The sequence below is a fragment of the Vanacampus margaritifer genome, chromosome 10 (genome assembly GCF_051991255.1).
Source record: "Vanacampus margaritifer isolate UIUO_Vmar chromosome 10, RoL_Vmar_1.0, whole genome shotgun sequence".
NCBI lineage: Eukaryota > Metazoa > Chordata > Actinopteri > Syngnathiformes > Syngnathidae > Vanacampus > Vanacampus margaritifer.
Window position 1 is genome coordinate 25,782,144 of NC_135441.1, and position 24,842 is coordinate 25,806,985.

Here is a 24,842-nt window from a genome sequence, read left to right on the forward strand (position 1 = left end):
ATAAACAAATAATTTACAAATTTAGAAAAGCAAAAAAATAAATAAAAAACATTCAAGAAAGTATATGAAAATATCAAGTATAAAGTAAAATAGAAATGGTTTACAAAAGTAACAAAAAATACAAAAAATAGTACAGAAACGTTTTTTATTGCAAATTATTTTTGAATAAAAAAGATAATGCAAAAACATACACAAAAAACAAAATAATTTACAAAAATAGCTAGCTATAACCACATCAAATTACAAGTTAAATGTCATAAAAGCATACTGTAAGTACAATTGAAGTAAGTGGTATATATATATATATATTAAAAAAAAAAAGAATAAAATCAAATTGAATCTCAGAGAACTGAATTGCGCGTCTGCACCTTACAGTACATCATCAAATATATTTTTATCAGATCAAAATGGGCACAAAATCTAACTGTAGTCTACATTTAATGTCAAAAAACATGAACGCCCATTATTAAAGGTTGATGTTCAGAAATAAAATAAAAAAACCCTCTGCGGAATAAAAGCCAAATAAATGATTACATTAGCAGAAGGCCGACTAAATCACACTGGGACATGTTAATGTAGTGCGTACGAGTGTGTGTGTGTGATCATACAATGTGTGTATGTTAGCTGGCTGCTGAGTGAAATGAGCCATTTTAATGAGTTGTGCGCGAGTCTGCACAGCTCAGCACAAGCATCGCTAATGTAAACACACGCAAGTCGCTCGGCTATGGAGGGAAAAAAACATTCCGCTTTATTTACATCTGCATTCATGCAATCCTGCAGCACCTTCGACCACGTTGTCTGTTCACGGGAAAGCACAAGCAAAGGCGGAGTCCAAAGGTATTATTAGCGTCCGATAAAATAGTCGTGACGACATTCCAAGATTGAGCAGACCAGCCGCTTATTTCGCAATGTTGGCGGCTTGTTGCCGAAATGGTGTGGATTTGTCGTGTTCGGAAGGAAAATGTGATCACGTCGTTGGCAAGCTATGGAGAAAAGCACCTTTCATTTGTCCGAGTGCCGACAAAATATTCATTTTCCACTGCCGAGTCAAGTATCGCTTTAAAACACACAGTGTCGAGTTCATAATCTGCTGGGCACAATATTAGGTACGCTTGCATTATTCTATTGTACGATGACATCCAAATCAAAACTGATTAAAAACGCAAGTCAGTGTTAGGGCTGTGAAATTCATCGAAATTCAATTACAATTTCTATTATTACACTCCACAATTAAAAAATCTGCATAATCGAAAAAAAAAAAAAAAAAAAAAGATTATTAACTCATTCACTGCCATTGACGGCTATAGACGTCCAAAAATAATTTTAACTATTTCTATTAGTTTAACATTTTTTCCCACTTTTGTAAACAAGAGTATGAAAACCTACAAAAAAAATTATTGTACATTTAGAACAGATAAACAATTTGTGATTAATCGTGAGTTAACTATTGAAGTCATGCGATTAATTACGATTAAAAATAGTACTCGCCTGACGCCCCTAATTATTTTAATAATCCTTTCTTAAAAAAAAAAGATTATTAAAAAAAAGAAAAGATTATTAAAAAATTTGAGGCATCAGGTGATTAAAATTTGTAATCATAATTATTCGCATGACTTCACTAGTTAACTCACGATTAATCTCAAATTTTCTATCTGTTCTAAATGTACAAACCAAAAATTCTAGGTTTTCATACTCTTAACAAAAATGGAAAAAACTAAACTAATAGAAATAGTTCAAATTCATTTTTGACGTCTATAGCTGTCAATGGCAGTGAATGAGTTAATACTAATTTTGAGTTGAGTTGTTTAAATGTATACATTTGCACTTTTAATTTTTTTAAATAACTTATTTAATACATTTTGTTTCATCCAAAAGGAACTTGCATAATGATAGTGTTTCAAAGAATTGTATTTATCTTAATATTTTTAATTTTTGTTTTTGTTTTGTAGCCAAAAATAAATGATCGTCCTAATCGTGATTTCAATTATTACCAAAATAATCGTGATTAATATTTTCTTCATAATCGAGCAGCTCCATTTTACCGAAAACAAAGAACAATTTCCCATCAGGAGGAAAAAGGGGATGGTCTTAATTGGCCAATCCAATCACCACACCTTAACCCTATAGAGTATGCAATTTTTACCCGAACCCCGCAGAAACAAACAAAAACCGAAAAATGGCTTCAGTAAAGGCCTGGGAATGCAAATGCCGAGCTGAAATTCGGAACTTAACGTCTGATATTTGAATCCTAAATGAGATCATCAATATTTGTGACATTTTCTTAGGCCAGCAATGTTCCTAATGTTGGCTCAATAAAGGTTGGGAAACCCTGCGGCATCGTAATGTTGCCTTTTTGCCATGTTGAGCTTTCCCACGCTGCAATGATGTGAAAATGAGGTTGGTCGTTTTTAGAATCCTGCTGACAGAGCGAGTACAACTGCCAAGTCATTGTAGGGAAGAAAAGGGAAAAAAAATCAAATAATAATCCCGTGCCAAAAGTTCAAGTTGGAGTAAGAGCCGTCATGCAAATGTATATCACTGTGATGTCATCAGGCACCAGGGTACGAGGTTGGGGGTGGGGGGGCTGAAGCCACAAGCCCGATGGGCGCGTTTGGAAGAATAAGAAGAAGTGACCACGATGCATTCACTGCCAGAACGAGCGGCGGGAAATCAAAGCTCCGTGGCCGCTTCCCGACAAGACTTGACTTTTCCGAAGCCGCCGGCCCGCGCGCCCCGCAGCTATTTTTACACACGTGTCACTTGGTCGAGTCACTGGTTCGAGGCTATGAACGTGAACGTGTGGTTTTTTTTTTGTTTTTTTTTTTGCGGAATGTGAGAAAAAAAAGTGAGCGGATTTAGTCAGAATGTGACTTTTCTTTTCTCGATATCGCCTTCCCCTGGAAAATGCTCATTTGAATACAGATGATAATTCTCTATGCATCAGTTGAAGTTGAGAATACAAGTGCAGTTCCATGGCCGTCCTCATGAACCATTTTGAAAAATTGTTCAATTGCAGTTCCAACTCCCTTCAATATTCTTATTGCGATTTAATCAACAGAGGCGGCAAATCCAGGTCCAGAAAGTAAATATCCTACCACAGTTTGGCTTTAGCCCCTGGTTCTAGCTAGCTAGCTAGCAAGTAAACCACCCCCAATGCGAGCTAGCTAGGGAGCTAGCTAGTTAGCACCTGAGGCTAAAGCCAAACTGTTGCAGGGTTTTTACTTTTTGGACCTGGATTTGCCACCTCTGTTAACCAGTTATTATTTTTTCCAAAGTCCTCATCACATACACTTTTTTTTAAACTAACACTAAAAATACATCTGGATTACAATAAACAATGTCAGATGTATGGCTTTAGTTTGATAGGTTTTGCTTACACAGATACAACACCTACAGAGTTGAATCTAACACTTGAATATTGGTCCAGACTAAACATAGCGGTAGTTAAAACAGCACTTTTTAAAAGTGTTATTTTTTAACATTGAGAGAGTTAAAACAACTCCGATGGAGGTTGAAATGTAACACTTGTCAACAATGGTGTTGATTTTACACTACACTAGTGTGTTACGTTACACCGTCCAATGTTGTACTTTAACACTCAAAATGATTTTCATTAACACTAGAAATGTTAATATTAACTAAATATTTAACTCTGGTAGAGTACTTCAGCAGTGTCTATATTGTTCCACACTATACTTAAAAAAAAAAAAAAAAAAAAAATTGTACTCTGAGATGAAGTTAAAACAACTCTGAAGTTGAAATTTATCACTTCTTAACACTGGTCAGTGTTGATTTTACTACACACTTGTGTGTTACGTTACACCATCTGATGTTGTACTTTAACACTCAAAATAAGTTGTTTTCATTAACACTAGAAATGTTAATATTAACTAAATATTGAACTCTGGTGGAGCACTTCAATAGTCTCTATATTGCTCCGTACTAAATTTACTATTTTTTTTTTTTTTTACTCTGAGATGAAGTTAAAACAACTCTGAAGGGAGTTGAAATTTAAAACTACTCAACAGTGGCGGGTGTTGGATTTACAATACACTCGTGTGTTACACCATCTAGTGTTGTATTTTAACACTCAGAACGAGTTGCTTCCATTAGCACTCGAAACTAAACATTTAACTCTGGTAGACACTAAATAAGTTGAAAAGGACACTTTTGAAAATTATGATTTTTGAAAAAAAAATTTTTTTACACTGAGATGAGTCAACAGGCAACACTGCTCAGTGTTGATTTTATGATGTTTCTATGGCTAACCCTTATGCATATGCGTTATTATTTTTTTTTTTTCGGCATACTGTACATAGGATTCGAAACACATGTCGGACATTTCTTTTTTTTTTTTTTTTCTATAAGCAGAACCCAGCTGTTCCTAATGTTGTGGCCCGAGCATACAGTCTAAGCATATGTTTTGGCTGGATTCATATATTTCTCTCTCGCACGCACGCACGCACGCACGCACGCACTCGCCGCTGGTAGCCCGTTTGCGTGTCGGCTTCAGAGGCCGGCTGAGGCGAGGATCATAATTCACGGAGGCTTTCAAGTGTGCGCCAGACGTCTTTGTAGGGGGCTGCGGATTTAAAAATAAAAAATAAAAAAATAAAAAGAAAGAGTGACATGGCAGGCAGACAGCGAGCATGCTGGGAAAGAGGACACGTAACAGGTGTGGAAGAGGCCAGACGGCAAACATCCTCCAGACGTCTTTGTAACGGCCGGAATGAAAAAGAGGCAGAATCGGATCAACCACTTCTTTACGGTCACTTTGTGACATAAACCAGAGTTGGCAAATCAAATCCAACTCGGGCAGGATGATCTTTTGCCAGCGTGTGCACCTCATAAATGGAATTCCCAGCCAGTGAGCGGCATCACAGCGCCCTCTACTGTTGGTGCGTCCTGTGCAACGCAGGGCGGCGGGAGGCGGCCCACCTGCCGGGCGGCGCCGCTCACGACCGGCGGCTCGGCTCCGTTTCAGCCCAGCCGTTTATTTGTCGGATGCAATCAATACTCGTAATGAGCTCATCAAGTGAAGAGCCGCAGTTTCACTTTCATTTGGCCAATCAGCGGAGACGCCCTCATCGTCCAATAAAGACCATTAGACACAAATGCCATGTGTGGGCTAAATGCCAGAGGTTGGCACAAGTAAAACGTAGCTCTCTTATAAGAAAAAATGTAATTTTTTTAATTAAAAAAATGCTGATAAACATGAAATGTAGTATAGAGTCTCGTGGAGCCGATCAATGACATCATTGATTGATCGGGCAAATAAAGACATTACAGATGATCACCGATTTTGCATAAAACGCTAAATATGGAACGATTTCGATCCAGTCAAAATCGATTCGGATAAGAATCACGATTCTCATTTGGTACGATTCAGAATCGATTTTAAATGTTACAAAATCGAATTTTATTTCAATTATTTTATACTGTCTTGCCTTTGTCTGTGTGTGCCTTTATTGGGAGCGCTGTTCATGTTGTACCCGGTTTGGCCACTGAGGGGCAGTGTGGTTCCGCGCGGTCTGATACACTGTTAAGTTGTAGCCACATTAGAGAGTTGAAGGAAAAAGTCCCGATCACGTTATTCCAATAAAAGTTTTTTATTTATTTTTTTTGCAGCGTGGAGACGTTCTTTTGAGTGATAAAAGTGCCGCGAGTAGCGTACTAATTAGCATTAGTGTGTCAGACTGGAGTGGATTATTACAATTCCTTGCACATCTATAGATTGAAGCAAAAATCTTTGTCAATCAAATCATTTTGAATCAAAAATCGATTCTAAATCAAATCGCAGACCCAAAAATCAGAATTTATTTGGAGCATTACTTTATAGCACGGACATTGTTGCAAATCAATGCTAGTGTTAGCTATCTTCAAGCTAGCTGCGTTAGCTGCATGCTAACTGCTCGAAAAGCTACCCCAATTCTCTACAAGGCTATCACTTTTGCTGATTTCTAAAAGAAAAAAATGATTTGATTCGTCCAGCTCAAGTCATCAACACTTTTTTTTCCCCCCAAGATATTTTATTCGTCATATTAAGGAAAACGCTCATTTAGTTTGAGCATGACTTTGTTTCAAGGACATTGTTGCAAATCAATGCTAGTGTTAGCTTTCTTCAAGCTAGCTGCGTTAGCTGCATGCTAACTGCTCCAAACGCAACTCGTTTTTTTTTCTCCCCCCTCATTCTCTACATGGCTAAACAGTAGCAACAGGCTTGTGTAAACATTCTTCTCCGTTGTCTGCTTTTCTTCTTTTCTCCTTCTTCATCTTTTGTTTTTTTCTCCTCGTCTTTTTGCCTCCTTTTTCTTCTCCTACTTCACCTTCTTATTCATCTTTGTCTATTCTTCTATTCCTTCTATTTCCTCCTCCCCCTTCTCCTCCTTTCCCCCCTCATTCTTCTTCTCCTTCTCCCCCCCACCATCCCCCCCCATCCCCCCCCCCCACCCTCTCCATTAGCAGATTAGATTTAGCCCTAATGCCGCTGGACAGCCTGTTTTTTTTTTTTTTTTGCTACTAAATCATCCCGAACGCGAAGCTTGCGTACGTGCTGAAGAGTCGCGCAGGTGTTTTTGCGTTTGGGCCTCGAAGCCGACAGCGCCATCCAGCGTTATTGAACCCGAGGACAGAATTGTCTTCAATCTCCTCCCATCCACGTCCGTCCTTTTCTTCCCATCCTGGCCTCGGGCGCGAAGGATTTTCTTTTTACAATATCGGTCGCGGCCGCTTTTTTTTTTCCCCCGTAAAGACCGGTTTGCTTTCTTTCGCCCTCGTGTCTTCCGCGGACGAAGAGACAAAGGCGGGAGTCGCTTATGTTTACGCGCGCTTAAGAGGCGGGCGGCCATTACTTGTGAGTGCTCCTCATTTGACACGTGTCAGCGCCTCATCGTTTATTACAGCGGGGGGGGGGGTTGAGGATTTCGGGGAACGTGGTTGTACTTTTACCCTCTGTGACAAAAGTGCTGATGGCGAAGTCCATTTTCATCAGGCCGCGACAGCTTGGAGCACATTTGCCGGCATAAATTGACAGGCGGCGGCGCGTATGTCGTATATTTCACGCCCGCACGCGGCCCGGTAACTCGTATTATTCCAAGATATGAATTCATATGCATCTTGTCATAAATCACAGCAAAAGCAGGACGTTTTCACGGAATACTGTAAGGCAACGTTGTGTTTATCTTGGAAAAATGACCAAGCGTCGTAAGCTAGGACGTTAAAACGATAATCTCCAAAATGATAAATACATTGAAAAAATAGTCAATAGGGAGGCTAGAAAGTTGCTAGTGCCTCGTCGTGGATGTGAGCACTATAGGAACGACATCACAGCCTTTTCTTCCGTTCTGTCGGTGTTGCTGAAATTGAATCTGGCGAGAAAAACTATTTGCAACAAGTAAAAACAACCGTTTGCAACATTTGACTTGACAAAGTTCACTAAGTTTGCAAATATTCGCCACCGGGGTGCGATAGCCGCCATCTGACTTGTCAAAAAGGCCGATGCCGATAGTCGTCAAAATATCGGCACCGATCGGCCCATCCGATCACTCCCCACGGAAAGTGAATGATAAAATAAATGTGAAACTAAAACTCATATTCCAATGTTCTCAAAATTCATTCTGATTAGGGCCTAACTGGCGATTCGATTCGTATCACGATTCATAGGTCACGATTCGATTCGATGCCGATACGAATCTATAAATTGATTATTGTGATTTTTTATTTTTTGCTCAAATTTAGAAAATACTAATCAGTAAACTTGTGCGTGTACACTGTAAGATTTGTATGAAAATGTATTTATTTATCTGAAAATTCCGGTCTGTTTCATATTTAAAATATATTTTAAAAATATTAATATAAATATTTAATAATATAATAATATAAAAATATTAAGACTTAATGTTCCATTAATATAACTTTCTTCCGTGCATGTGTAAATCCTAACCCTAAGTAAGACGTTTTGTTGAATATTCCCATAAAAAATAAATGTTTAAATTGATTGTGCCGCATATTGAATCGATTCGAGAATTGCGCGCTGTAATATCGCGATATATTGTCGAATCGATTTTTTCTAACACCCCCATTTCTGATGAACACAATGTCGTTTAGACTGGATCGGGAGGGACCGGAATTTAGCATTGTATGCAAAATCCGTGCTTACCTGCAATGTCTTAAATTGCCTGATCGATCAATGAGGTTATTGATCGGCTCCGCAAAATAAGACGTTTCATGTTTATTAGCATTTTTTTTTGAATATTTTTTACATCAATTATATGTGGCTTTTCGATATTGCTGCTTCATTTGTAGCATCTTGCGCCGATGAGAAGACAACCCAACGCTGGATGTCGCTCCGTCGTTCTGAATCGCGTTAGCCGTCGATTGATGTTATCGGTTGTCGTGGCGATCATCGGGCCACAACCCTCCCTCCTTCCATTGAACCCGCATTCGACCTGGCTAATGAATTAAGGATGCGTTTCCTGCACCTGTCTGCTTATCTTGGACCGCACATAATAAGCAGAGCGCCCTAGTGGGGGGGGGGGGGGGGGGTTCGACACACACACACACACAATCTGGATGCACTCAATCTAATCCATCCACCTTAATGGCCGCTGCTGCTTTACACACACATACGCACAAATTAGATCAGAAATGTCCTCCCATTCATTGGTGCATAACAGAAGTTTTAATATAGGATATGGATGCACACACACACACACACGCGCGCGCACACACACACACACGCGCACACACGCGCAGCCCTCTCATCCAGTTAGCCCTGACATTAGCCACTCAGTGTTCCTAACTGGATCACGGGGCTCGCTAAAGAGATTAGGACCTGGAGACAGCATAGCAACCGCACACGCGCGCGCACGCACACGCACGTGCGAGTGAGTAGTATCCCGCCCCTAATTCCATTCTCTTCCTCCATCCTGCCGTTTCAAATCCGCCGCATCCCTCGTTCAAGCAGACGGTCTGTCAGCCGCGTGAGAAGAAGAAGAAGAAGAAGAAGAAGAAGAAGTGGAGGAGGCGTGAGCGGAATTAGCCGGCAGGTTGACAGCGGCCGCTTGTTAGCCATCACCATCGCTTTGTTTCACCGTCGGGATGGGGTTCGAGCACGTGGAAATGTCGGGAAAAATCGTGTTGGATTGCGGAAGAGTTGGAATTTAAAGGGATTTTCTTGCTCACGTATAAAGGAGGGGGGAGGTGGGGTTGGGGGGGGGGTAAAAAGGGTCAGAATATTAACAGGAGAAAAGTCCCAGTTGTCGTAAAAAGTCAAGTCTAAACACGGCATTCTGCTTAATATTAACTCATTCGCTGCCATTGACGGCTATAGACGTCAAAAATTCATTTGAACTATTTCTATTAGTTGAACTTTTTTTTTTTCAACAAGAGTATGAAAACCTAGATTTTTTTTTATTGTACTTTTAGAACAGATTTGTGATTAATTGTGAGTTAACTAGTGAAGTCATGCGATTAATTCTGATTACAAATTTTAATCGCCTGACGCCCAAAATTTTTAATCCCGTTTTCTCTTCTTTTTTATTCATTCACTGCCATTGACGGCTATAGACGTCAAATTCATTTCAACTATTTCTATTAGTTTAACATTTTTTTCCACTTTTGTTAACAAGAGTATGAAAACCTAGAATTTTTTTATTGTACATTTAGAACATTTTTAAATGAATTTATGGCACTGAATGAGTTAATATTTATACGCCTCAGGGCGGCCATTTTGTCGCTTGCTGTCGACTGAAAATGACATCACAGTGTTTGGTCATCGAGTGACGTTCGTAAGCTGTAAATTTTAAATTGGATTAATTATTCCGTCCTACTCAATATTATTCAGTAACGTTTTTCAATTAAAATATACTCAAACCCTGAAGCCCTGAAGTGCAAAACACAAAAACAAAAAAGTGAACACCAATGCAAACCAAAAAACACAAACCGAATAAAAAAAATCACAAAAACAAAAAGTAACCGCATATACAAATCAAATAAAATCAATCGTGATTTTTTTTTATTTTATTTGCTATCGTATTTTGTTTTTGTTTTCATGTTTTTTATTCGGTTTGTGTTTTTGGGGTTGCAGTTGGGTTGACTTTTTTTGTTTTTGCGTTTTGCACTTTTATTTTGACCGTACTTCCTTGATACCAATGACTTCTATTCTTTTAGTCAAGGATTTGCCACCATTTTGTGGCATCGTAGATTATTTGCGAATAACTCTCCACGAATAGGTTGGAAGAAACTGTACATATTAAAAATAACTAAAGGGTGTGCATTCATTTGGAGTTAATTTAAAGTTCCTTTAATGCCACCAATTCTTCTAATGCACGATTAATGGGTTACTTACTTACTTATTACGTGCTAGTGGGGGAATTCTAGTCGCAATGCAACAGACACGGCCACGTCAAAATTGAGCAGTAAGAAATGTAATAATAATGCATATAATTCTGGAGAAATGTTCAGAATTTCCCAAGTGACTTCATGTTAAAGATTAGATAGCTTTTAATATGAAAAAAAAAAATGCGCTGAGCTGTCATCCATGTCTTACAAATGCAATGATGCCATCTAGTGGCAGAAAAAATATCTCAACACAAATCAATATCACACTCGCTTTTTTTTACAGTACAGTACATCTTTTTAACTCAATTTGATGAATTATTATAAAATTACTGTATCAATGAGTAAAAGTTGCCGCCATATTTCTGTTATAGTTTAACTGTTCTTTTTTTTTTTTTTTTTTTTTACTTTTATGTTAACAAAAACGTTACCGTCCATTTTATTGTACATTTAGAACAGATAATAAAATTTGCGATTAATCGTGAGTTAACTATTGAAGTCATGCGATTAATTACGATTAAAAAAAAATGTAATCGCCTGACACCCCTCAAAAGAATTAAATAAATGGCCGGACTAAGGAGTGGCGGGAGAGTACAGGACACGCAGCAGGACGAGAGGATGTGTGTGTGTGTGTGGGGGGGGGGGGGGGGGGGGTCGAGTCGAGGGTGTGTGTGTGTGTGTGTGTGTATAGAATAAAGATGCTGAGTGAGGTGTTTTGGCTTTATAAGCATCTGGGGAGCGCCGTAGTGGCCATAAATAACCCAGGGCAAATTAGCAGATTGCACAGAAGGAGGAGCTAGCGGTGAAGGGAGGGTGGGGGTCATATGTGCATGCGTGCGTGTGTCCTGATGAGCACATACGCGGACGCATGGCGCTGCACATAAATGAAACGCGCACGCCGGCTGTATACTTATTAGGCGCCATGTTGGGCAGGTGGACGACGACCTCGCTCACCTTTGAACCCGCCTCGCTGTTTGTTAGAGTTGTGATGCGTCGCTCAGCAGGTCTCGCTGTTGTCAAGGTTGCCGGGGGGACATTTCACTAGCGGGGGACAATTAACTCATTCCCTCGCAGCCATTTTCACTGAAGCAACCCCCTTCGCTCCCGGCTGTTTTACTGGATTTGGACTGATTTTGCAAGGCTCACAGATTGTTGTGTTCTGTAACCAAAAAAAAGATTAAAGTCTTTTCTTTCATCAGGATAAAAAAGTATATTTCGATCTGTTTCCGTTTTGCAACAATTAGCATTCGAACATAGCTAAGTTTCATCATTTTTCACAAATCTTTTTAGAATTTGAGAAATTGAGGGTTTCTTTTCAACATGGCCCTGGTTCATTTCCTATGCTGCCACCTGCCGGCCGTTTATGTAACCACTTTTTCAACTGTTCTTTGCAGTTGAGCGACTGCATTAAAAAAACGAATAAATACGTCTTTGGGACACTTAAAACTGTAGAAAAACGTTTTTGGGAAAACTTGCTTCACAACTCATATTCCACAAATGTAATATTAATCAAAATGTCATGTAACATACCATTTGTCAAGAAATGTTGACGCGAGCACGGCAATGTCGCTTCGTCGCACCGACGACACAACAAACACAAAAAAAGTATCGTAACAAAATGGCGTCAGCTCCCGCCAACATTACATTTTTTTGTCCCGGCTTGTAAGTCATCTAAATTTGTTGGGCGTCCCGTTTCGGGCGCAGGGCCAGAAAAGCTTTTATAACCGTAAAGGCCGATGGATCACCGAGAATTGCATTAAGCTGTCCAATTTAATTACAGCATTGACGAAACATAATAGATCCTTACAGCCTCGCGCCGAGCGACGGGCCCTCGGACGCACGCCGGCAGGCGAGGGAAAGGGAAAAGTGCACACAATGTCTATTCCCAACGCTGATGTGAGGTGTGCATCAAAGGAATGTGCGCGTGTGCGTGATTGTCTACCCAGGTGTGTGTGTGAGCGTCTAATGAGGGATTTGCAGGAAACCCAGGAGAGCTTTTCAGAACGCTTAGTTTGATTTAGATGCTACAGCTCCCGGATGATTCCCGCGCGCGCACGCACGCACGCACGCACGCACGCTCAGATCCATACAATAGAGCGAGTTAGGAAAGTGGCCGTCTCGTCCCGTCCCGGCCCGGCCCGGCCCGGTCTGTCAGTTTCCATCCGCCGTGATCAATAGAGGGAGACATATTTTTATTCTGAAAGCAGCCACTTAATTAAATCACAGTGGGTGGGTGGGAGGGGGCGGGGCGGGGCGGTGCGGGCGGGGTTTGTTACCAGAGGAAGCAAGGGCACACATTGCCGAGATTGATGAAAAATGTGGAGTAATGAAACAAGCAGAAAGAAGGAAGGCCACTCGGTGCGTCCTACATAACACAGAGGACAAGCTTGATGGCAAACTCTTACTGACAGGAAGTCGTTTCTCTTCAATTCTGACTTTCTTGAAAAAAATAAAATAAAAAAATCCAATCTGCGGCCAAAATACTTTTTGCTTTCCGTTTCATAAATTAGCCTCTTCATAACTTAGTTTGTATTCATTTAAAACCCCTGGCCGTTATTTGACCATTTTTTTGCCTTTTTGTTGGTTCCGACCAAGCCATTTCAAAATAAAATAACGCCCAGGGGTCAAAATAGCCTAAATAAAAACAGTTAGCTTTAAGATGGAAAGCAGTAATTTCAATCTGAAACTGAAAAATCACTGTGTCGAATCAACTTTATTTATACAGCACAAATCAATCAATCAATCAAATCCAGATGTCAAACCCTTCAAGTAAAAGTTGAAGTGTTGATAATTGCCGACCGATCAATCGGCCGCCAATTATAATCGGTTGATTATCGACCTTCAATCATCGGCCAAAACAATCTGCCAATTTAGCCAAATGGCCGATTATTTTCCCCTTAAAACGTTATAATCGTAGAAAACTGAAGTTCCAGACGCTCTGAAAGTACCCTGAATGCGCCTTTTTTTTTTGGCTTAGCATTAGCAACTAGCAAGTGTGTAGCGTGTGTTATTCTGGTTATTCTGTTGCCCCTTAGCGTCCTTTAAGCTGTTTAATGACACCCCAGTTGGATTTAACTGTAAAACTAAACACACGACGATATGAATTAGATCCGCCGTTTATTTAAATACAAAACATGCTTCGTTTTTCAAAACATCGCTAGACTGGCGCTAATGCTAAAATGGATCCATTCAAATGTTAACAGGAAGTTAGCATCAACAACTGGGATTGTTTTGCCTTCAAATGACGACTATTCACCCACAATTGCCGCGGGAAAACATAACCACGAGGAAGATAACACTTCACAAAGGCTCAAATTCTTCCCAATGTGTGAAAAATGAGTTTTAATAGAATTCAATCGCAACTTTTTTTTCTGTACTTTAAGTGTGTACAACTTGGATACACGGCACCACATTGCCCCTAAGAGGCCCCAAAGTATATATTTTATGCATGAAATATATATTTTTAAATGATATTTTTTTCCTGCCGAAAATCAGCATCGGCCTCAAAAAGTGCATATAGTGTAATTCTTCTTTTGACGTGATCAGGGGCGGCCCTATGTTGTGGCCAGGTGTGGCCATGGCCACCCTTGTCACTCTCAGGCCACCCTGCCACCTTGGGGAAAATTTTGATGGATTATTTTTCTGCCATTTTAAGACGAATGCAGTATTGAGTACTACTCCCTCACGGGTGGTCCGATGGTCCTTGCACATCCAATAGTTTCTAGCAAACTTACCAATTTTACTAATCAAGCTTTTAGTGTCAAATATTTGCTTTAGGCAGTGGCCATCTTCTCTAATTTGCATGCTGATTGCAGAAAGAGATGAATGTCCTCACATTTCCGTGCGTGGTTTGGGTTTTGAATCCTAATGCAATTTCTTGGTTTAAATATGTATTCATTATGTCAGCTAGAGGAGCTCGAAGGATCCATCGTTTATGACGAAGATCATCAGTTGCAAGTGTGGCAAATGATCACATTTGAAATATTATTATTACTTAAGATCTCTATGTATTTGAATTCCTGCATGTCGATCTCCTTCACCCTGAGAGAAACACACATCAAAGCAATGCATGGCAGTCCGTAGCCACGCCCACTTTTCGCCTCTACCAGGCAGCTTCCAAAGTAAGGGCCACTTTGAGCTGGCCAGCAGTCAATATTTATTACTGTCTTTATGGGAGAGTATTAAATGCAGTTACAGCCCCCCGGGGAGGGAAGGGGAGACTGGAGGAAGATGAAGGGGGGGGGGGGGGGCAAGACCAGCAGCCAGGCTTCCATTTGAAAGCGGCTCGGGTTTCACAGGAGGCCTTCCCAGAGTTCCCTTCTTCCCTTTCTTCTTCTTCTTTTCATCTTCTTGGCTTCACTCGCCTCTGTTTTTCCCGTTAAATATATATATATATATATATATATATATATATATATATTAGGGGTGTTAATCTATTGGATACGATTGAATAAAATTGGCTATGCATTTTGCATGGTTCGGTTAAATCAAACCTATTTTCCAATTAAAATCTGTTTTCGTTCCCGCCCTAATGTGTGTACGTATATGTGTGCACGCACACGCGACGCACCATCCTTGTCATCTGGAGACCTCAGTAATGCATTTGGGTTGCATTGGATCAAACAGGTTAATGGTTCCGATGTCAACAAGCCTCAGGTTGAATCCATCTTGTATCGCCAGGCCACTTTGTGTGTTTATGAACACAAATGGACTAATATTGATGCGCCGGGATGCGCACACACGCGTGCACGGCGCGAGCGGGTTCGCAGTGTGTCACTGTCTGCAGGGGGGTTAACAGTAATATCCGAAGCGGCGAAGGGTCGACCTGCCGGCTGTTATTATTCTCTTCACATGAATAATAGAAGTTAATATTGAGGCTGGTGCTAGCTGGCAGCTAATACACACACGCACGCGCGCACACGTATGCTAAACCTTTGCACCTTTCAAACACTTTAAATAAAATAGGGACGAGCGGGGTTTGTTGTAGCACTTCTTGGAATCAATACATCATCAAGATCAAAGTCTTAGCTATATTTTTTGTATTCATGTCATTTTCATACTTTGTGTCAGTGTAGAGTTGTAAGCCATCAAATAGATGTAGTGAACATGTGACATGTTGCCCCATCAATGGGTAAGTTGTCACACTATTTGGGGTAAGGTTTAAAATTGGATTTTTTTTGCAACTAATAAAACAAGGATCATTTTTTTTGGTATGTTTTGTTTGTTTTCACAGCCAGAAAAATTGTATATCAGTGATCTTGAAAATTGAGCAAACTTTAACATAAAATATGACGGAATGGATTAAAGTCCTTAGGAGCTGCTGGCATGGGGGTCATAGGTCATGGAGGTCAGCCTCAAATGCCTGTTTTACTTCCCTCAAACTGAAAATTTGAGAATTAATTGGATTTTTTTTTTTTTTTTAAATGAAGCATTTCGGTTAATGCATGGATGGTTCATCATGAAACGTAAACCAGTCCTGACGTGTGGCGATGCCGTCGTTCGTTCCAACAACTGGAAAATCCATTTGTAAACAATGAAACAAAACAAAACAAATTAATTTCCTCACTCATCCGACTCTAGAATCTGAAGAACAATTCGAGTTGCCAGAGGTGCATTTTTCACTGGCCCATTCTTTGCATATGTGACAACAAACCCTAAAAGGACTGAGACAAGTTGCCCCAAACTACCATGTTGGCTAATAATTGCTGTAGTTTAAAGATAGATTAAAACAGAGCCGTGACTTAGGTATGACAAGATGCCCGAACCTCTCCTCTAAAACTAGTATTCCACTTTTTCATTGCGCCCTCTGGTGGAGAAAAAAATTGCGATGTGACGACTTACCCGTGATACGAGCACCCAAAAGTGAGTGTCCATCATGTGATAGCGCCAACCAAGGCTGAATTTGTCTGTGTTGACTTTGCCCCCCATTTGCTGTCAGTGCAGAAGAACAAATTGAAACATGGGAGCAGATTGCAGGTGAAGAGACGTCACGCACACACGCCAAAGTCTGTTTGTGTGTCAGCCGCTGTCCTTTTCAAGGGTTCAGGGTTCAGCCTCTTGTTGCAGATGGCCTTCTCTCAGCTCAAAGGTCAGCTGCTATGAGTCGCCATGAGATGAGAGGAGGACTGCTGCTGTTTACACAAGGACGCGGTACACATCCAAGTGTTGTGGACTTCCTCAACACGCTCTCGTTGAGCTGATAACGTCAAATGATTTCCTCACGAGCGTGTCATACATGTAGCATCATATTCTTTCTTCCCTGAGTGGTTAAGACTCCAGTAGAAAGTAGCACCAACGAGAATTACAGGTGTTGAAGTTAGCCTTACAAGCACGCAGCTTTGTCTCGAATAGCTTAATGCTAACATATAATAGAAAACGCCATTGACGGGCTAACAAATGACACCGATGCTACAGTCTGTAACTTTAAATAACACAAATGGCCCTGAATTATATAATACAGAACTCAGCATTGGCAAGTACTGAAAAGTAGTGGTGCAACGGGTCACAAAAGTCAGGGTTGGGATCGGATCACGGATTGGATCATTTTTCGGATCAGCCCAAAAACTATTTTGTAAAACACTTTTTCTCATAATTTATTTATTTTTTGTTAATCAATTAAATTAATCTAATATAGCCATTTGTCCATGTACAAAATAACAAGGTAGTAATGGCTTAAAGTTGCGTTGCTATAATTTAAATGGCTAGGTTTGACATTTTGAGCTGAATGTTTTTTCTTTTTTTTAATGGGCAAAAGTGTTTTATGAAATAAATAAGGTAGTTCTATTTATTATTATTATTTTTTAATAGTTATGAAAAACATGGTTAATGAATTACAAAGTAGCCTTGGTCCAGGATATTAAAAAAGAATAAGCCAGCTATCAAACTTACTTACCAGCCGGCAGCCACACGCTCATTGGTCATGCTAACAGCTAGCCGCTAGCCACTTACGTCGGAGACTTCTGCCGTATCATACAATGACGGCGTCATTAATTAGCGGTTTCTTAGCGTCCTGAATTAGCGATTGAATTGAGTTCAGGATATTGCTTTGTTGATGTTGGTCGCAACTACAATGTCAATCAAAACTTCGATAAATAAATGCTTAACGTCTAAAAGGGAAGTTAAGCTAGCTATCACGCCACGACGTGGGCCAACTTCAAAGTAAAAGTCTACTACGGCTATTTGCATTGCCGTCAATGTATTACTGTATTTGGTCAATTTTATTTTGAATTTAGTGTAATTATCACTGTGTTGTTGTTGGTTTTTTTTTCACCAACCAATCCGCGGATCGTGCGTGATCCGATCTATGGGGCCTGATCCAAACCAACCACGGATCAATGATGATCCGTTGCGCCACTACTCAAAAGTAATGACTTGTCGTTGGTCTGGGAAAAAAAAAGAAAATAAGTTGCATCCATGCATCCCAAGTTATCAGTTTGTTTTGCCGCAGTTGCAGCTGCAAAGTTGAGAAAATGTCTGCGTCCCCAAAAGACAGTTTTGTCGTCCCCAGCAGTCTCGGATCATCCATCATTCCGAATCGATCCGGTTCTCGGCGTGGGGCCGTGCGATCTGAACATTTGAAGGAGATTGGGTTGAAAAGCAAGTGGCTTTGCACCCTCACCATGCACAACAGCTCAAAATCAATCGCCGTAGCACGTTAAAAACGATTTGACTCCAGCTTCAGTTCCGACAATTTTGAAGGGCTTTTGGCATCGCTACTCATCCAGCTTCATTATTACAACCCCGATGATCATTACTTCCTTTGACAAATAATCTGCTTTAGACCTTTTACAACATGATGGATTCAAAACAAAGCTTTTAATTTATACTCTGAAATCTCATGTTTCTTTCCCCTCATTGTCTTTTATTCCACAGAGGGATGCAAATCGCAGAAAGAAAAAAAACACAGCCAAGATAGATATGTGCGTACAGTTAGCAAAGCAGATAAACAATTCCCGCATGACGGATAATAGAAAGCGATAGAGCACGGAATGTATGTTTCTATTTGCTCGATCAAAATGTCAGGCGGGAGACAAGAAGGAAAACCGCCTTTCTGTAAATCCGCCAAGTCCAAAACAAATAAAACCAGCGTATGCGATCCCGGGCCCAGCTACACATTAAAACAACACGATTCCATTCCAGCTTGTCAAAACTCATCCATGCTGCCTGCGCCAGCGCGTATACCGACCGACACATTGGAGACTTTGATGCACCGCACATTCGGATTCCGCATCAGCCAAGTGGGAAGCGTTAAACAAAAGAAGCAGACGGAAGGGAAACATCCCCCCAAAAAACGACTTTTGTTGGACCAAATTCTCTCTCAAATGCAGCTCAGCCGTTAACATGTAGTACGGTAGTTGTAGTGGTGGAGAAAAAACAGAGGTGGCAAATCCAGGTCCAGAAAGTAAAAACACTGCCACAGTTTGGCTTTAGCCCCTTATGCTAGCTAGCTAGCTCAATAAATAAAAGGTAGGGAGCTAGCTAGCTAGCTCAATAAATAAAAGGTGAAAATCCAGGTCCAGAAATTAAAAACCCTGCCACAGTTTGGCTTTAGCTCCTTATGTTAGCTAGCTAGCTCCCTAGCTAGCTCCCTAAAAGATAAACAAGCACCATGGGAGCTAGCTAGCTAGCGCAATAAATAAAATATGAAAATCCAGGTTCAGAAATTAAAAACCCTGCCACAGTTTGGCTTTAGCTCCTTATGTTAGCTAGCTAGCTCCCTAGCTAGCTCCCTAAAAGATAAACAAGCACTATGGGAGCTAGCAAAAGATGCTGAAAAACATAAATATAACATGTAATGTCTTATTTTGTGGAGCCATTCAATGATGTATGTCATTGATCGATCGGGCAAATTGACATTATAGCCGAACACCGATTTTGCCATAAAATGCTAAATATCGTCCGATCCCAATCCAGTTGATCAGATTGGTGTAAAGTTCAATTTGAACTTTGGCTGATTTTTTAAATAAATTTTTTGACATGCATCATAATCCATAAATCACATCTATCTTGTCACAAAGTAACATATCTGACTCACTGAACACTAACATAACTATCATTTCACTTTGGGGAAACACAAAAAGCAACAAACATTTATAATAAAACAAATGATTAGCTTGAATTTAAAAATGCCAATGTTGCCCTGTGCAAACCAGGAACAGCCTCTGTTCTTACCATTTATATGTGACGGTAATAGCGGACCGTATGAAAAGTCTATTTTCCGAGATCCCTACAGTAATTTGACGATTAGCTCATGCGAAACATTTCTTTTTCCTTTGTGTCTCATCTCATTGTGCTCCGGCTGCCGTCACGCCGATGCAGTAAACGGCCGCCCAATTGCGTCACGTCACAAATGTTCTGCCTCATAGAGTCCACATATTCATTACACATATCATAAGTCGGACGCGCTGAGCCAAAGTCAACGTGGAAAATAAAAATGAGCCGGACTTTAAAAAAAAAAAATGGCGGCGTGTTTTGAACCCCGAACGGACAAGTTACAAAGTCAGAATCCAATTCAGTGGAGTCTTTCGTCTTTGAGGCTATTTGCATGTCAGCGTAAATGTGGTATCGTCCATCTGTTGCTTTGTTCCGTTGGCTTTGTGTTGCCAACTGCTGGTGGTTTGCTTCATCATCGGAGCTCATCATGTCCCTCTCGCTTCCCCCCCAGAGACCTGAGCGAGAACCAGATCCAGGCGGTGCCCAGGAAAGCCTTCAGAGGAATCACCAACGTCAAGAACCTGTAAGCGCAAATATTCCCTCCACTTCCTGTCTTGTCATTTTTATTATTTCACAAAACCCGCCCGAGCCAGGACAAACACGTGCGCCTTTTATGGCTTGATGTATGCCGACATCAAATGTGACGTTCTCAACGTGTGGAAAAACGGCTCCGGTGTATTTTTAAGGCAACGCAAATATTTTCACTTCAGATGAACGCTACATTGATTTTGGGGATTAAATATTTCTCTATAGCTTTTATAAACAGCTCCTTATGACAGGAATGATCATGTTGTACATCATAAAGGTACAATGGAACCTCTGACGTTGAACATAATCTGTTTTGGCACGATGGAAAAAAATCATTTCATAGTCTAACTTTTACCATCATAAATCTTTTATCAACTGCTTAGGAAATATGATAATCTTGTTTACTGCTTGTGTTTGTTAAAAAACAAAACATGCAAGTGTGTGTTTTATCACAATTACAATTACTGTAAAATTCAGTGATAACGCTCAAAATCTTATTATACAGGGAGCTTAACTAATTTGCTCCCAAAAATATATAAAAATATTGCCATGGTCCCAAAAAACGTATTTAGACGTTTAAAAAAAAAAAAATTTAATGCTAGAGCATACAGAAGACTTTTATGCAGCCTCTGACCTGAAGAGGTCACTTAAAATCAATGGTAGTTATTGTAAAAACGGCCAGCAGGTGGTAGCAGAGTATAAGAGATCAACCATGTTGCAACAAGATCTTTAAACAGATTTGTGAATAACTTCGCTACATTCTAATGCTAATTGCTGCAAAACAGAAACTTATACAAATATACTTTTTTTTTCCTGATGAAAGAAGAGACCTTAGTCTTTCTTTTGGTAGGTTCCATGTTTTATAGCAATAGAACACGATATTCTGTGCGCCTTGCAAAATCAGTCAAAATCCAGTAAAACAGCCGGGAGCAAAGGGAGTTACTTCAGGGAAAAAGGCTGCCAGTGAATGAGTTAATAAGAAATGAAAAATGTTCATATTAATTTGACGTTTAGCAGTATGTTTTTAAATAAAATACTGAGAAATAATTTTAAAAAAATTGAAAAAAAAATTGAAAAACATTTTCCATGCACAACATAACTCCAAATGCTTCACACACTATAATAAAAATAGAAAATGTAAAGCAGTTCAAGAAATTTAAAAGCAAACTAAATAAATAGCTCACCAAAAATTCTACTTTGAAATACCTGAAACAAAAGTATGGGAGAAAGTATAGTTTTAAACCTGGATTTAAAAGTATTTACACTTTATTCATTTATATTAGTCATTTTGATCAGGAAGGATACCAGCAAATCAGGGAGTTCAAGTACAGAAATGTATTTATGTATTTATTTATTTGTCTAAGTGTGATTTTGAGACGGCGTATTATACATTGAATCTTGCGGTACATTAATTTCCAAAATGATTCATTCTTACAGTTGACATGAAATTCCTAAAACAATAAAAATCACAAGTCTGGTTGTGAGCATTCCCAATAACAGATTGTCAGGTATCATCTGAGTGTTGCATGCTTTTCAACACCTTTTCTAGCTCTGCATAGTTTGTTGTTTATTATCAACATGTTGGCCGTCACCACTTTTGTCACCTCCTCATCCTCGCACTTAATCATCATCTTGCTATTCTTCGGACTTCTTCTTGTCTTCCTCATCTCAAGATGTTTTGCTTCTTGCGTAAAAAAAAAAAAAAAAAAACCCTCAATAGGCGCTTGTCTTTTATTCATGACAGCCTGATCACCAATAGCTTGATCGATAAGCTGCCCCGATCCATGCCGCTCATCAATAACAACTGATCGATCACACCTGATGCGGAGAGTGTTATTGGCACTTTTAGCAATAAACAATATCATCGGTGCTTGAATGGAATGTGCGTGCGTGATCGCGCGCGTGACATGGAAGCAAATAAAAACAAACGATTGAAAAACAAAATCCCCATCGTAATTAGCAGGAGATCATTCATCTTCAGTTGCCTTCATCGTGATTTCCAAATGTCGGATGTTGCAAACGGAAGTCAAGAATTCAGCTTCTTTTGCGGCAGTTTCGGGACGTTGGACCTTGTTTTGAATCTAGAACATCATCAGAGTTTTTTTTTTTTTTTTTTCCTTGACCAAGATTTTCAAAATAAAACTTCTTTCAGAAACTTATGTCATCTGGTAGTAAATAGCTGGTCTGTGGACTAGTGGTTGGGAATCGAACGTATTTGTACTCAGTCTGCCACATATTTGTCATTCGGTGTTATTTGAATTTATTTAATTTATTACTTAATGATGTGTTTTTTTTTCTTTACACAATCCTCGATTTATTCATGTAAGCCAGCCCTTACTTGAAAACATTTTTTTTTAACATTGTAATTTTAAGGTAGCATCCAGTATTGCCGTATTTCCCTGCAGACTGACTCAGTCCTTAAACACATCATTTAATTTACCGTCATCGCAAAAAATTCCTGCTTCACAGACATAACATGATGGAAATATAACCAAGATATTAGCACTTTTTAAGCAATCAAATGAAATAAAATGCACCCAAAAGTACATGCAGTGGCGCTATGAGATCAAGTTGAATTTCTCTCAAATCACCTTTTCCCATTCAAATGAATGGAAATGCCATTAATCCGTTCCGGCCGAATGAAAAAAAACAAAACATGAAATGTGTTTTTTTTTTTTAATGAGAAGAACTGTATACTAAGAGCACTTTATAAAAACATCCACAAATGTCATATTTGAATAGAATGTATAGAATTAAGTAAATGGACATCCCTGTTTTAAATGTATCTGTGCAGATGAAAAACTCGATTGTCATCCAGCAGCACCCAAATGACAAGTTAGATGACGCTGATGATTATCCAAGCCCGTACCAGAAATGTGACCTTGACAATATTTCCGCGTATATATCAAACGTAGAGAATATTGACGCATTTAAATAGGATGAAGGGATGCAAATAAAAATGGATGTCAGCATGCCGGCCAATAAATCCTCATTGCACTTGTCGCAGCAAAGACGTTTGGTCAAATGGGATTGTGTGCATCAGTCTTTTTTTTTTTTCTTTTTTTTTTGACCTGACATAAGACACGTCCTCATTAGTTTCATTTGTTGGATGTGCTGTTCTATCTTGTGGCGTCATCGGAAAACGACGGCGGTGTTGTGTTAAGCGAAGGAGGTTTGCAACAGAAAGTCTGCTTCCATCTGCTTATTATCAGCCTGCTACTGTATTCAAATGAAGATTTACGACGCCCTGCAGAGCGTCGGGTCTCTTTGGATGATTAAGATGTTTAAAAGGCTTCATTGTGCCGGCGTGAAGACGGACTTCGTGAGACGAGACGTCTCTGCCCGAGACTGCTGTCAATTCACGCTGGATGCCAAGCTCCGCTGGGGATCGCCACTTTTGTGGGAAATAGACCTCAAAGTGTGCCTGTGAATGTGTGAGAGTTTTTGCGTGAGTGCGTGATGCCATGGACAGGATCCTACGTTGTGTATTATTTAATGTCACTCTAGGAATATTTGCATATCATATCTGTATATGAAAAATTAAAAGGAAAAATGACTCTCCAAAAAACAGAAAAAAAATGTCAGCCCAGTTCAGAGGTAAAAAAAAAACTAAACAAAAAAAATCCTAATCGTTTTTATGACAGAAAAAATATTCAGTAAAACAGAAAAAAAAATATTCAGAAAAATAGAAAAAACACAAAAAAACAAAGCTCCCTCTAGAAATTTTAATGTGAATGCAATACGCATCCCTAATTTACAATGCTAATAATATATTTTTTTCCAGTATTGCACGTCAATATTGAAAAACGGGGAAAGAAATTATTCGGAAAAGCACGAGGAAAAATTACTCAGAAAAAAAGAAAAGTTTTGAAAACCTGGAAAAAAATATTTAAAAAAACAACAGTGACTTGTTGCAGACTCGCTTTTTCTGTTTTGCTGCATTTATTAGTCGTAAAAAAATGTTTTTCTGAAAAACGGTTAAAAAAAATTGGGGGGAAAAGCAGGAGGAAAAATAACTCAGAAAAACAGAAAAAATATATTTAGAAAAACTGGAAAAATATATTCAAAAATACAGAAAATTAAAATTCTGAAAAAAAGTGACTTGCTGTGGACGGACATTTGGCTGATGGCGGACACTTTCCTGCATGCAATACGCTTCCGTAATTTACAATGCTAATTATATATATTTTTTTTTTTTCCAGTATTGCACGTCAATATTGAAAAACGGGGAAAGAAATTATTCGGAAAAGCACGAGGAAAAATTACTCAGAAAAAAAGAAAAGTTTTGAAAACCTGGAAAAAAATATTTAAAAAAACAACAGTGACTTGTTGCAGAGTCGCTTTTTCTGTTTTACTGCATTTATTAGTCGTAAAAAAAAAAAAAATCTGAAAAACGGTTAAAAAAATTGGGGGGGGGGGGGAAAGCAGGAGGAAAAATAACTCAGAAAAACAGGAAAAAAATATTCAAAAATACAGAAAATTAAAATTCTGAAAAAAAGTGACTTGCTGTGGACGGACATTTGGCTAATGGCGGACACTTTCCTGCATGCTTCCGTAGAAACTGAACTGTTAGCTTACTAAAATCCTGCCAATGGATTGACATGTTCATATACGGTACTTACCTTAACTGAGCCAGTAAGTGATATAGTTGGAGGTATGCGGAAAAGTGTCCGCCATTAACGAGTCATTTGGAGTTCAGAGGTCAAAATAAATAAATAAATAAATACTCAGAAAAACAGAGCACCAGCTTTTGTTTTTCTGAG

At 39.4% G+C, this 24,842-nt stretch overlaps 1 protein-coding gene across 1 annotated transcript in view; it reads left to right on the forward strand.

Moving 5' to 3' along the window:
• The window catches only part of slit3 (slit homolog 3 (Drosophila)), a 220,699-nt gene that overhangs the window by 67,465 nt on the left and 128,392 nt on the right, over window positions 1–24,842 (forward strand). The window contains exon 5 of the mRNA XM_077578263.1: window positions 20,003–20,074. Within this exon, the coding sequence (XP_077434389.1) occupies window positions 20,003–20,074 (72 nt within the window). The remainder of the gene's footprint in view (window positions 1–20,002; window positions 20,075–24,842) is intronic.